Genomic DNA, 14,349 nt, shown 5'->3' on the forward strand with positions numbered 1-14,349 from the left:
AGGAGAATCGGCCAAACTCAAAAACTTCTTAAGCATTCACCCCCCCCCTCCAATAAATCTTCAAGCACTGGTGACAGAACTGTCTTCACACCCAGATTCTGTTTTCACAGACTACCTGCTCAACTGCCTCTCCCAGGGTTTTGGGTCTGCATTCCCTGCATCAAAGCCACCTGCCTGGGGGTAGGGGTGGGGTGGTGAAATAAGTCAATATGAACAAAAAAGCATACATGATGAAGATGAACACAGGCACATGGGGGGCAAACTTCTTAATGAAAAGACAAAGGAGGAAAACGCCACTATGTGTAGAATTTGAGAATTACAGTCTTCAGCACTCTAGAGTTATAGTATCAGAAAAGACAGCATGGCGTAATTAAGATATGACTGTACCTTAACCTTAAGCAGCACATCACCAGCATATTTGGTTTCTAACCATGATGCAGTCTTTGCCTAACCTTAACTATCACCACAGTCTTTCTGTAACTGAGTCATGGTTGCCTAAACTTAATCAAAGAGGACTGCAGATAAGTAATTGCTCTCATGACTCATCATACTGGTTGTTCTGAAAGGCATAAATGACCTATTTTGTCATTTAGAATTAAAGACATCAATTGACCAGTGCATAGAACATAACATTTGTATTTCCATTAACAATAACAACAGCAATGATCATCTTTAAAAGTAATAGCCCATCATTTTACTATATTGTGTTTTCTTTTCAAGTCAGGTTAAATAGAATTTTATTGTACTGAATTACCTTGTAGTTCAGTACAATATAATAAAAGGTAATAGTGTAATGTTATTTGTTTTCCACATCTACTATAATTATAAAACAGAGTGAGAGATTTTACACAGCTGATTTCATCCAAATGGAATTATCTGCCTTCTTACAGAACATTCAGAGCATCACGCTTTTGTTTCAGACTCATTTCTGAGGTTCAGCTGTTATTGTTTTTATTGCTCCACCCAATGTATACTTGCTTCACCTCCGATTACAATCCTCACTTTTCACTGACAGAGCAAAGGAGACAGACAGGTGAGCTCAACCTGTTGTACATCTTTCTGTGGCTTATGTTACTGTCTTACTCACTCTGGTATTAATGTTAATCTCTAGCCTAAAATCACTTTCTTATTTAAATTAGTCAGTGCAATCTCATGTTTTGTTTTTATTGTTTATGTAAAATAACTTATTCCAGGTAACTTATGAAGAGTGAAAAATAATTTTCACAGTGTACACTTTGTCATTGTATGCCCTGTACTTGATAGGGTCTGGATGGTGCAGTTAGCATTGTTTGTAAAACAAATTGCTTAATATTACTTTAGTAATGCGTAAGCTCAATTATTATTATTATTATAATAATCATTATACATTCAAAAATTTTTCATAGACAAAGGAGATAGATCATGGTATTTCCTTACTTTCATTTTTAGTTTTATACTGATATTCTAGCTACACTGTAAATGTTAAAACTAAGATACATAAAACAGCAAATGAAAATTAGACAAATACTGCAGTTTGGACTTAGATCAAGAGGCTTTCTTTGCAAGTTAGAGTTTTGTTTGTATTGAAACCTACAGTTAAATTAATTGGACTGCATTTATTTTCCAAGAGGTGCACATACTTCTGACTATGATTATCTTCCTTTCTCGTAGTATTCTTCTTCTTCTGACCTGCCAATTAAATAATCTGAAGATCAATACGAACAGAGATACAGTTAACAAATGAGAAGGTGAGACAAACACCGTTCTCACGATGGGTGGCCCCAGAACTTCAGTGCAAGTTCTGCTACTCTTAGCTGTTGGGGTCGGTAAGTGTCCCCCCTTTTTTATTGCACCCTACCAAAATTCAGATGAAAATCACCCACTGCTGTGCTAGTTCACATGATGAATATTTAAATTATGTATGTTTATTTTCTTTTCATTTCCTCAGTATGTCTATCGACACTGGTCTCTGCAGTTGTAAGTTTGTTTGGTTTTATTGCAGCATTAAATGTAATTCTGAATTTCATATGCCTCACTCGTACAACATACTGAATAAACACACTTTGTTAATGTTTTGTATTTCAGCCAAATACTACATCAGGTAAAGGCAAACCTTTCTTTATTTAATCAATTACTTAATTGATTCTTAATTGTTACATTATGTAATCTGAGAATAGTCAGATTGTTAATCTTAAACAATCCTTTATATTTTGATATTTGTAGGGCCAGGTTCACTGACATCTGAATACAGGTTAGTATGCACATTTCTGATCCAACTGTTTGGATCTAACACATTCATACATCACTGTATAACAGGAATATAATTTACTTCAATGAATGAATTTCTTTCACTTTGTTCCCTTTTGTTCTAAAAGCAAAACCAATTGGACCAATGGTTACCAGGAAACTTGCCAAGCAGTAAATCTACGAGATGCCAGTCACAGAGTAAGTCTGTCAGAGTCCACATTAGTACTAAACTCAAAATGTTCCATAAACCCACCAAACTGTGTAACTTTTCAACATTACCACAAAGCAGTGTTGATCACTGACACCCCCTTGTGTTCAGTTACCAAAACTGACATATGTCAGTTACCCTCCCATATTCTTTCTAGATATCTACTGCAGTGGACACACTGGCAGGGGAACTAACCTGTAAAAGGGGAAAAAGTGGAAGCCTGCCCGAAGCCAAGTCCAGGGAGTTGGAACAAAACCTCAGACTGATTGTGGAGTTGACTTTAAAAGTGTTCTTTGACCTGGTAAAAATAAAGAAAGAAAGAAATTTCTCACACATGCATGCAACTTTTATCAGTGTTCATAACTTAAAACTGTTTTACAACAGGGCACCAATGAGTCTGGATTCAATGTTCTGGATGTATTTGGTATCTTGGACAGCCTAAATGTGGGTAACCACAGTGACTCAACATTCGTCAGACAGTGGTTCTCACTAAAGATGGCTCCTTTTTTGCCCTACGTCGACAAAAATTTCCTGCTCCAGCTGAGCAGTCAGAACTTCAGCTGCAGTTCTTTCCAAGAATTGTAAGTGAATTCAACTCAATTTTAGTAATGTATGCAGATCAAGTCTATTGTAAGTATTATATTGTAATTAAATTAACCAAATTGTTGTTAATGTAGCTATATTGCTGATAAACCTGTGCTAAATACATATGCTCACACAGGGCCCTTTATGTCAGTCCTGTTGCAGCTTAACTGAATTTTCTCACATCGGTCACTGTGACAATAGAGAGCATCCAAGCTGCACAGTTAAAAAGAGTGAAATATCAGAGGGGTTTTAAGGGCAATCAACAATCATGGCTGATAAAACGTTAAGTGTCCAGTGATGGTCAGAGTCAAATTCTTCACTTCAGAACACAAATCACACACCCAGATCCCTGTTTGCTGTTAAAGTGATAAAATACCCCACTGCATTTAATCATTGTTCTGTCCTTTCAACCTTATGTGTAAGTAGTCTTGAGAGGTGTAAAATTTTCCATACAAAGTTGATACTGTATAATGCATGACTATAGTGAGTTCAGAGGAACACAATCAGTTTCTGTTAGCAGTCAATCTCCTTCCATTATTTTTAAGACTGTCCCTTAGCCTTAGCCGTAGCCTTAGTCCATCTGGCCCTTACTCTTTTTGTTATAATGTATTATTTTGTAGTTGTTGATGCAAAGCCATGTTTCAGATGTGTGAAATCCATCAGAGAAGGAGATTACACATACAGTTGTTGCACATATTGTAAATAGGATGATTGGCCTGTCTACATGATCACAGATTTCATCATGGTGAGCAATGATGCAACTGAAAAATAAGTCAGCTTGAATCAAAATAACAAAAATGTCACAGAGTTGCTGTGCTGAATCTGTGTGGTGACACAAGAGGGGTGCATGGGAAATTAAAATGCGTCTCTTCTTACATCCATGCATTTTATTATTCCTGTCTGATGGCTCATGATGTACATTTTTGTTGTTGTAAGACAAAATAATAATGAAATACATTTTCAAGGATTGCGGCAATGAGTGATGGGGTGGAGACTTCTCAAAGGATGAAGAAAGAACTGATTTACACACACTTCATTCAAGTCTACCTATCAAGAAAAAATTTACCAGGTAAAAAGAAAAGGATGTAAGCTAAATGTGTTAAAGATGATGAATCAAAAGTTATATGAGGGGAAAAACTAAGATGATTAAAAACTCAACTAAACGAACAATTAGATCAAGAATATTCAAAACAGGAATATCAGCTGACCTTTTTACAGTGTATTTTTTTGGTGTTAATTTGTTTTTCTCTCTCTTTTATTTATTTATTTTTTAACTGTTGACCCTTTTAAATCTATAGAACCTGGATGCACCACAAATGTGAGAGGAAGTGCAGAATGGCTACAGAGATACCTTGGAAAATTTTCAGTCTTTGCACATCTTGAGGATCTGAAAAAAATTAACCCTGATTTCTCTTCAGTAAGTGATTTATTATTCTATTCAATTACAAGATATATATTATTTCTCTGAAAATGGCTCTGTATCACTCAAAAACAAAATAAAATCATTTTGTAAAAAGAAGAGATTTTGAGAGATCACAAAACCAGAAACCTGAGATATAGAGCAGCACAATACTCTGAAGCTGGAAAGTCTTCACACAGAGGTGGCTTTTCCATGTATGTCAAAGAGAAATGCAGTGCGTATATCCTCTGTTGGTTTCATCAGGTGGCAGTTGTGGAAAACCTCTCACCAAAGCAGAAAGCTGAGCTGATCCTGGATCCAGACAGTAACGCTTTGGAGAATGAGAACATCGTAAGAGAGGTGTTCACAAGCTTGACAGAGTCCCCTGATACTGAGCAGCTCAGTCAGTTTTTCCAGACTTACAGTGACATCAACAAGCAGGTGAATGCTTGACCTTAAGATTGCCATATTTTCCCACAAAGTTGCTTGACAAGCAGGTCATGTAAAACTTGTCCTGGGTTAAGAAAGGCAAAAAGTCCTCTTCAGCTGAAACGTGAATCCTTTCATCTCCAGAGAAACATCACCATCGTGGAAAATCCAGCTGTACGAGACATCATCTTGAACCTGACCTTGACAGCCCTTGCTCCTGAATTTGAAGACTTTGGGCCTGAAGACTATAAGCTGTGGTTCCAGGTCTATTTGGTCACTGTGATGGCCAGCCTCCATCCTGGCAGCTTGGCGGTGATCCCCAGTAACATCAGTTGTGCATCCTACGCAGCCATGTACGAAATCATATTTCTCAAGTCCAAAGTCAGACACTTTGGATTTTGCACGATGTCAAAGTGTGGCTTCAGACAAGTCACAAAAATGTGTGTTTTCTTCCCTCAGACTCACTGGCCTCGAGCAAAGTTTGAAAATCCTGCCACTGCTGCTTTCACGGGGTGTGAGATCAAGCAGAGAGTCACTCAAGGAGACATTCGCACGTACGTTGACATCATTTTTCAGATAAGCCAATTACCACTGCTATGATGATAGCTGTATTGATGCCATGCCTTCATTTCATTTTTCTCTCAAACAGATTGCTCGTTTAGAGATTCCTTCAAGGTGAGTTCATTTCCTTGGGAGTATTACGTAGATTAAAAAACAACATTTGATGGAAATTTACTAGGCACAAGTTTGGCACATTGATTTTGTTAAGAAGGCCACGTCAAAATACTCTAAGAGGCTTTTGTCACGAGACTAACACTTACGCTTTGCTTGTCTGCAGTGCAAGGAGACCCTGGTCGATGGTAAGTTTGTAAAGTAGCAGACGTTTCAAGTGTGATGACAAAATCGCATTGTGAAGGTTCAATGTCTGATATTGGAATATTGTCTTTTCACAGAGGACCTCGTCTGTGCTGCGGTCGACGGGTAGGTGAATTCCAGTCTTGTCCAGTGCAGAGTTTGCCTAGGTAAAGTTACTTAAGGACTACCCAAGTTGAGAATGATTTTCTTTTTCCTTTTTCCTCAGATCACAACTCCAACAAACTGTGTCTATGGGCATTTCCTCTGAAGCCCTGTGCAATTTTACCATCACTGCGCACGCCTGTTCCTCGGTAGGACTGTTTTTTGAATAGCTGTGAATCCCAGAGAAAGAAGATTTGGCTTTTGCTACATTGCCATCCTGAGACAAATCTCTGTAAACTCTGAGAGCCTCTGCTTAATTTCCTGTCTGCTTTTTTTTCTAAGGCCACACATCTCACAGCTGACAACTTGGCAACACTGATGAAATGCTCACTGGAGAGCCAGACGACATACCCGGTAGAGGTGTGGACGCTTCTCTTCCAAAAAGCTTCGTCTGCACTAGACCAGGCTCTGGAGTCATTTGCCACCATGGTAAATCCAATCCCACAATTTCACCAAAACTGTGTTTCCCTGTGTGGATTCTGTGTAAAAACCAAAATGACTTTTCCAATCCTAGGCCCCCAACAACAGCAACCCGTCCCTGTCGCATGCTCTCGAGGCTCTTGGACAGGTGAGAATTGCCAGCTTCAGCCAGGCACAGCTGCAGAGCGTTAGCTTTGTCAGCAGCTGGTTCATGACAAACATCCGTCCGTTTTTGGCCTCTTCGTTGCCCAACTTCCTATTCTGCCTGAGCTCCAAGAACTTCAGCTGCGATACCTACCGCACTGTGTAAGCAAATGTGTGATATATTGCTCCACTGTGAACCAGACTGCAGGGGCACCTGCAGTTCTCTACTTGCTGAGATGTTAAAAGCACACTCTCAAATTTCAGCATCAAGGCCTTCAGCAGCCAGGTGCCATTCATGGACAGAGAAAGACAACAAACAGTCTTGACTTATTTCATCAAACCATTCCTCTCAAGAAATGACTCATCAGGTAAAGGCAGGAGCTCAAGCTCAATTTGGTAAAGTCTCGGTGGTATGTAGTGGTAGTACCTTGCCAACGCCTTTGTTTCTATCGTCTTTGCAGATCCTGGCTGTGTCTCATCCGTCAGAGGCAGTAAACAGTGGCTGGAGGCAAACTTTGGCGCCTACTCTGGTTTTGCAACACTCCGCGATTTGCAAGCCCTCAATCCCAACTTTTCAAGTGTGAGTGGCAACTGCAGTTGTAATATTCTTCCCCTCCCAAACTGGAGCCTCTTAGCCATGGTTTTGCAATCACTGCTGTTTGATGTCATATTGATTTCCTTTGGCAGGCGGAAGCATTGTCAGTGCTCACTCCTGCTCAGGTGGCACAGCTGACACTGAGCTCAGGGGCCTTGAATGACACAGACCAAATCGACCACGTGTTTGAGCGACTTGAGGAGGGCAATGCTCTGGAAAATGTGGATGAATTCCTGGAAGAGCTGACAGCAAATGGAAAGGTAGGCTACATTTGACACTGGGGCAAGAAGGACAATCCTGGGCTTTTAGATATGGATCAACGCCTCTACAGCAGTTGTTGGGGACTCATTCGCATCAAACATTTACTTACATCCCATCTAGTCTCCTGTGAGGAGTACTTGCAGCATGTAAACTGTGTGGTGTTTAAGTCTTCCTGTGTTGTCATTTGACAGGACCCTGATTTCCAACCTGCTGTGAGAGATCACCTAATGAACAGGACCTTCAGCATCATCGCTCCCCATTTCCCCAAGTTCAAGACAGACGACTGGTTCGCTTGGTTCCACGTGAAGCTGGTTACTCTGCTCCCAAGTTTCAGCGCAGTGATGCTCAAGAATGCTACCTCAGATATAAACTGCACAAACTACCATGTTGTGTAAGTAACATTTTACAAACAAGCAGGATTGCATCGCACCAAAGTACAAAATGACTAATGAGGAACTGCGTACAAATGTTTTCTCTGGCCCTTTGCAGTGTGAGCGGGATGGCCAAAGCTTTCCCTTCAATATCCTCGCAGGGACAAGAAGAAATCACAGATGTAATGGTGGGCTACCTGAAAAAATCTGTCAGTGTCATCAACACGCCAGGTAAGGCCAACGCAGTAAACTCCGCCATGCGGTTGCTTGTGTGAGAATTTGCTAAAATGGCACTGAGAGGAAAACTGGCGCTTGTCTCATTTTATGTGTATTCATTTCTAAAATAATGCTCGCTAAATGGTATGTTTGCTAACGTCCATCTACGGGCCCTTAGTTTGCAGGCAGGGAATTCAGAGTGATGCCCAGTGGCTTGAGAAAAACTTGGGTCCATTTTCCACACGTGCTAAATACTCTGACCTCAAAGTATTCAACATCTCTGGGGTAAGTCAGACATTTCACTACCAATCTTCCTCGAAAAGAGCAGCACAATACTCTGAAGCTGGAAAGTCTTCACACAGAGGTGGCTTTTCCATGTATGTCAAAGAGAAATGCAGTGCGTATATCCTCTGTTGGTTTCATCAGGTGGCAGTTGTGGAAAACCTCTCACCAAAGCAGAAAGCTGAGCTGATCCTGGATCCAGACAGTAACGCTTTGGAGAATGAGAACATCGTAAGAGAGGTGTTCACAAGCTTGACAGAGTCCCCTGATACTGAGCAGCTCAGTCAGTTTTTCCAGGCTTACAGTGACATCAACAAGCAGGTGAATGCTTGACCTTAAGATTGCCATATTTTCCCACAAAGTTGCTTGACAAGCAGGTCATGTAAAACTTGTCCTGGGTTAAGAAAGGCAAAAAGTCCTCTTCAGCTGAAACGTGAATCCTTTCATCTCCAGAGAAACATCACCATCGTGGAAAATCCAGCTGTACGAGACATCATCTTGAACCTGACCTTGACAGCCCTTGCTCCTGAATTTGAAGACTTTGGGCCTGAAGACTATAAGCTGTGGTTCCAGGTCTATTTGGTCACTGTGATGGCCAGCCTCCATCCTGGCAGCTTGGCGGTGATCCCCAGTAACATCAGTTGTGCATCCTACGCAGCCATGTACGAAATCATATTTCTCAAGTCCAAAGTCAGACACTTTGGATTTTGCACGATGTCAAAGTGTGGCTTCAGACAAGTCACAAAAATGTGTGTTTTCTTCCCTCAGACTCACTGGCCTCGAGCAAAGTTTGAAAATCCTGCCACTGCTGCTTTCACGGGGTGTGAGATCAAGCAGAGAGTCACTCAAGGAGACATTCGCACGTACGTTGACATCATTTTTCAGATAAGCCAATTACCACTGCTATGATGATAGCTGTATTGATGCCATGCCTTCATTTCATTTTTCTCTCAAACAGATTGCTCGTTTAGAGATTCCTTCAAGGTGAGTTCATTTCCTTGGGAGTATTACGTAGATTAAAAAACAACATTTGATGGAAATTTACTAGGCACAAGTTTGGCACATTGATTTTGTTAAGAAGGCCACGTCAAAATACTCTAAGAGGCTTTTGTCACGAGACTAACACTTACGCTTTGCTTGTCTGCAGTGCAAGGAGACCCTGGTCGATGGTAAGTTTGTAAAGTAGCAGACGTTTCAAGTGTGATGACAAAATCGCGTTGTGAAGGTTCAATGTCTGATATTGGAATATTGTCTTTTCACAGAGGACCTCGTCTGTGCTGCGGTCGACGGGTAGGTGAATTCCAGTCTTGTCCAGTGCAGAGTTTGCCTAGGTAAAGTTACCTAAGGACTACCCAAGTTGAGAATGATTTTCTTTTTCCTTTTTCCTCAGATCACAACTCCAACAAACTGTGTCTATGGGCATTTCCTCTGAAGCCCTGTGCAATTTTACCATCACTGCGCACGCCTGTTCCTCGGTAGGACTGTTTTTTGAATAGCTGTGAATCCCAGAGAAAGAAGATTTGGCTTTTGCTACATTGCCATCCTGAGACAAATCTCTGTAAACTCTGAGAGCCTCTGCTTAATTTCCTGTCTGCTTTTTTTTCTAAGGCCACACATCTCACAGCTGACAACTTGGCAACACTGATGAAATGCTCACTGGAGAGCCAGACGACATACCCGGTAGAGGTGTGGACGCTTCTCTTCCAAAAAGCTTCGTCTGCACTAGACCAGGCTCTGGAGTCATTTGCCACCATGGTAAATCCAATCCCACAATTTCACCAAAACTGTGTTTCCCTGTGTGGATTCTGTGTAAAAACCAAAATGACTTTTCCAATCCTAGGCCCCCAACAACAGCAACCCGTCCCTGTCGCATGCTCTCGAGGCTCTTGGACAGGTGAGAATTGCCAGCTTCAGCCAGGCACAGCTGCAGAGCGTTAGCTTTGTCAGCAGCTGGTTCATGACAAACATCCGTCCGTTTTTGGCCTCTTCGTCGCCCAACTTCCTATTCTGCCTGAGCTCCAAGAACTTCAGCTGCGATACCTACCGCACTGTGTAAGCAAATGTGTGATATATTGCTCCACTGTGAACCAGACTGCAGGGGCACCTGCAGTTCTCTACTTGCTGAGATGTTAAAAGCACACTCTCAAATTTCAGCATCAAGGCCTTCAGCAGCCAGGCGCCATTCATGGACAGAGAAAGACAACAAACAGTCTTGACTTATTTCATCAAACCATTCCTCTCAAGAAATGACTCATCAGGTAAAGGCAGGAGCTCAAGCTCAATTTGGTAAAGTCTCGGTGGTATGTAGTGGTAGTACCTTGCCAACGCCTTTGTTTCTATCGTCTTTGCAGATCCTGGCTGTGTCTCATCCGTCAGAGGCAGTAAACAGTGGCTGGAGGCAAACTTTGGCGCCTACTCTGGTTTTGCAACACTCCGCGATTTGCAAGCCCTCAATCCCAACTTTTCAAGTGTGAGTGGCAACTGCAGTTGTAATATTCTTCCCCTCCCAAACTGGAGCCTCTTAGCCATGGTTTTGCAATCACTGCTGTTTGATGTCATATTGATTTCCTTTGGCAGGCGGAAGCGTTGTCAGTGCTCACTCCTGCTCAGGTGGCACAGCTGACACTGAGCTCAGGGGCCTTGAATGACACAGACCAAATCGACCACGTGTTTGAGCGACTTGAGGAGGGCAATGCTCTGGAAAATGTGGATGAATTCCTGGAAGAGCTGACAGCAAATGGAAAGGTAGGCTACATTTGACACTGGGGCAAGAAGGACAATCCTGGGCTTTTAGATATGGATCAACGCCTCTACAGCAGTTGTTGGGGACTCATTCACATCAAACATTTACTTACATCCCATCTAGTCTCCTGTGAGGAGTACTTGCAGCATGTAAACTGTGTGGTGTTTAAGTCTTCCTGTGTTGTCATTTGACAGGACCCTGATTTCCAACCTGCTGTGAGAGATCACCTAATGAACAGGACCTTCAGCATCATCGCTCCCCATTTCCCCAAGTTCAAGACAGACGACTGGTTCGCTTGGTTCCACGTGAAGCTGGTTACTCTGCTCCCAAGTTTCAGCGCAGTGATGCTCAAGAATGCTACCTCAGATATAAACTGCACAAACTACCATGTTGTGTAAGTAACATTTTACAAACAAGCAGGATTGCATCGCACCAAAGTACAAAATGACTAATGAGGAACTGCGTACAAATGTTTTCTCTGGCCCTTTGCAGTGTGAGCGGGATGGCCAAAGCTTTCCCTTCAATATCCTCGCAGGGACAAGAAGAAATCACAGATGTAATGGTGGGCTACCTGAAAAAATCTGTCAGTGTCATCAACACGCCAGGTAAGGCCAACGCAGTAAACTCCGCCATGCGGTTGCTTGTGTGAGAATTTGCTAAAATGGCACTGAGAGGAAAACTGGCGCTTGTCTCATTTTATGTGTATTCATTTCTAAAATAATGCTCGCTAAATGGTATGTTTGCTAACGTCCATCTACGGGCCCTTAGTTTGCAGGCAGGGAATTCAGAGTGATGCCCAGTGGCTTGAGAAAAACTTGGGTCCATTTTCCACACGTGCTAAATACTCTGACCTCAAAGTATTCAACATCTCTGGGGTAAGTCAGACATTTCACTACCAATCTTCCTCGAAAAGAGCAGCACAATACTCTGAAGCTGGAAAGTCTTCACACAGAGGTGGCTTTTCCATGTATGTCAAAGAGAAATGCAGTGCGTATATCCTCTGTTGGTTTCATCAGGTGGCAGTTGTGGAAAACCTCTCACCAAAGCAGAAAGCTGAGCTGATCCTGGATCCAGACAGTAACGCTTTGGAGAATGAGAACATCGTAAGAGAGGTGTTCACAAGCTTGACAGAGTCCCCTGATACTGAGCAGCTCAGTCAGTTTTTCCAGGCTTACAGTGACATCAACAAGCAGGTGAATGCTTGACCTTAAGATTGCCATATTTTCCCACAAAGTTGCTTGACAAGCAGGTCATGTAAAACTTGTCCTGGGTTAAGAAAGGCAAAAAGTCCTCTTCAGCTGAAACGTGAATCCTTTCATCTCCAGAGAAACATCACCATCGTGGAAAATCCAGCTGTACGAGACATCATCTTGAACCTGACCTTGACAGCCCTTGCTCCTGAATTTGAAGACTTTGGGCCTGAAGACTATAAGCTGTGGTTCCAGGTCTATTTGGTCACTGTGATGGCCAGCCTCCATCCTGGCAGCTTGGCGGTGATCCCCAGTAACATCAGTTGTGCATCCTACGCAGCCATGTACGAAATCATATTTCTCAAGTCCAAAGTCAGACACTTTGGATTTTGCACGATGTCAAAGTGTGGCTTCAGACAAGTCACAAAAATGTGTGTTTTCTTCCCTCAGACTCACTGGCCTCGAGCAAAGTTTGAAAATCCTGCCACTGCTGCTTTCACGGGGTGTGAGATCAAGCAGAGAGTCACTCAAGGAGACATTCGCACGTACGTTGACATCATTTTTCAGATAAGCCAATTACCACTGCTATGATGATAGCTGTATTGATGCCATGCCTTCATTTCATTTTTCTCTCAAACAGATTGCTCGTTTAGAGATTCCTTCAAGGTGAGTTCATTTCCTTGGGAGTATTACGTAGATTAAAAAACAACATTTGATGGAAATTTACTAGGCACAAGTTTGGCACATTGATTTTGTTAAGAAGGCCACGTCAAAATACTCTAAGAGGCTTTTGTCACGAGACTAACACTTACGCTTTGCTTGTCTGCAGTGCAAGGAGACCCTGGTCGATGGTAAGTTTGTAAAGTAGCAGACGTTTCAAGTGTGATGACAAAATCGCATTGTGAAGGTTCAATGTCTGATATTGGAATATTGTCTTTTCACAGAGGACCTCGTCTGTGCTGCGGTCGACGGGTAGGTGAATTCCAGTCTTGTCCAGTGCAGAGTTTGCCTAGGTAAAGTTACCTAAGGACTACCCAAGTTGAGAATGATTTTCTTTTTCCTTTTTCCTCAGATCACAACTCCAACAAACTGTGTCTATGGGCATTTCCTCTGAAGCCCTGTGCAATTTTACCATCACTGCGCACGCCTGTTCCTCGGTAGGACTGTTTTTTGAATAGCTGTGAATCCCAGAGAAAGAAGATTTGGCTTTTGCTACATTGCCATCCTGAGACAAATCTCTGTAAACTCTGAGAGCCTCTGCTTAATTTCCTGTCTGCTTTTTTTCTAAGGCCACACATCTCACAGCTGACAACTTGGCAACACTGATGAAATGCTCACTGGAGAGCCAGACGACATACCCGGTAGAGGTGTGGACGCTTCTCTTCCAAAAAGCTTCGTCTGCACTAGACCAGGCTCTGGAGTCATTTGCCACCATGGTAAATCCAATCCCACAATTTCACCAAAACTGTGTTTCCCTGTGTGGATTCTGTGTAAAAACCAAAATGACTTTTCCAATCCTAGGCCCCCAACAACAGCAACCCGTCCCTGTCGCATGCTCTCGAGGCTCTTGGACAGGTGAGAATTGCCAGCTTCAGCCAGGCACAGCTGCAGAGCGTTAGCTTTGTCAGCAGCTGGTTCATGACAAACATCCGTCCGTTTTTGGCCTCTTCGTCGCCCAACTTCCTATTCTGCCTGAGCTCCAAGAACTTCAGCTGCGATACCTACCGCACTGTGTAAGCAAATGTGTGATATATTGCTCCACTGTGAACCAGACTGCAGGGGCACCTGCAGTTCTCTACTTGCTGAGATGTTAAAAGCACACTCTCAAATTTCAGCATCAAGGCCTTCAGCAGCCAGGCGCCATTCATGGACAGAGAAAGACAACAAACAGTCTTGACTTATTTCATCAAACCATTCCTCTCAAGAAATGACTCATCAGGTAAAGGCAGGAGCTCAAGCTCAATTTGGTAAAGTCTCGGTGGTATGTAGTGGTAGTACCTTGCCAACGCCTTTGTTTCTATCGTCTTTGCAGATCCTGGCTGTGTCTCATCCGTCAGAGGCAGTAAACAGTGGCTGGAGGCAAACTTTGGCGCCTACTCTGGTTTTGCAACACTCCGCGATTTGCAAGCCCTCAATCCCAACTTTTCAAGTGTGAGTGGCAACTGCAGTTGTAATATTCTTCCCCTCCCAAACTGGAACCTCTTAGCCATGGTTTTGCAATCACTGCTGTTTGATGTCATATTGATTTCCTTTGGCAGGCGGA

The 14,349-nt window shown here is 42.5% G+C and overlaps 2 protein-coding genes across 2 annotated transcripts; both read left to right on the forward strand.

The window, feature by feature from the left end:
- Nucleotides 1-3,994: 3,994 nt before the first annotated feature.
- On the forward strand, nt 3,995-10,621 carry LOC108897941 (uncharacterized). Its single transcript, XM_051078341.1, has 25 exons — nt 3,995-4,088; nt 4,318-4,436; nt 4,683-4,859; nt 4,992-5,405; nt 5,686-5,707; nt 5,801-5,828; nt 5,929-6,013; nt 6,147-6,293; nt 6,379-6,590; nt 6,693-6,796; nt 6,890-7,008; nt 7,116-7,283; nt 7,476-7,675; nt 7,774-7,886; nt 8,050-8,156; nt 8,298-8,474; nt 8,607-8,815; nt 8,922-9,020; nt 9,125-9,137; nt 9,301-9,322; nt 9,416-9,443; nt 9,544-9,628; nt 9,762-9,908; nt 9,994-10,205; nt 10,308-10,621. Exons 1-25 carry the CDS (start codon nt 3,995-3,997, stop codon nt 10,441-10,443), a joined length of 3,237 nt encoding a protein of 1,078 aa, XP_050934298.1. The 3' UTR covers nt 10,444-10,621.
- Nucleotides 10,622-10,667: 46 nt separating this feature from the next.
- On the forward strand, nt 10,668-14,315 carry LOC108897942 (uncharacterized). Its single transcript, XM_051078342.1, has 14 exons — nt 10,668-10,898; nt 11,091-11,290; nt 11,389-11,501; nt 11,665-11,771; nt 11,913-12,089; nt 12,222-12,430; nt 12,537-12,631; nt 12,727-12,752; nt 12,916-12,937; nt 13,031-13,058; nt 13,159-13,243; nt 13,376-13,522; nt 13,608-13,819; nt 13,922-14,315. Exons 2-14 carry the CDS (start codon nt 11,127-11,129, stop codon nt 14,055-14,057), a joined length of 1,521 nt encoding a protein of 506 aa, XP_050934299.1. The 5' UTR covers nt 10,668-10,898; nt 11,091-11,126; the 3' UTR covers nt 14,058-14,315.
- The last annotated feature ends 34 nt before the right edge of the window (nt 14,316-14,349 follow it).

This window comes from Lates calcarifer, linkage group LG19 (assembly GCF_001640805.2).
Source record: "Lates calcarifer isolate ASB-BC8 linkage group LG19, TLL_Latcal_v3, whole genome shotgun sequence".
Lineage (NCBI taxonomy): Eukaryota > Metazoa > Chordata > Actinopteri > Centropomidae > Lates > Lates calcarifer.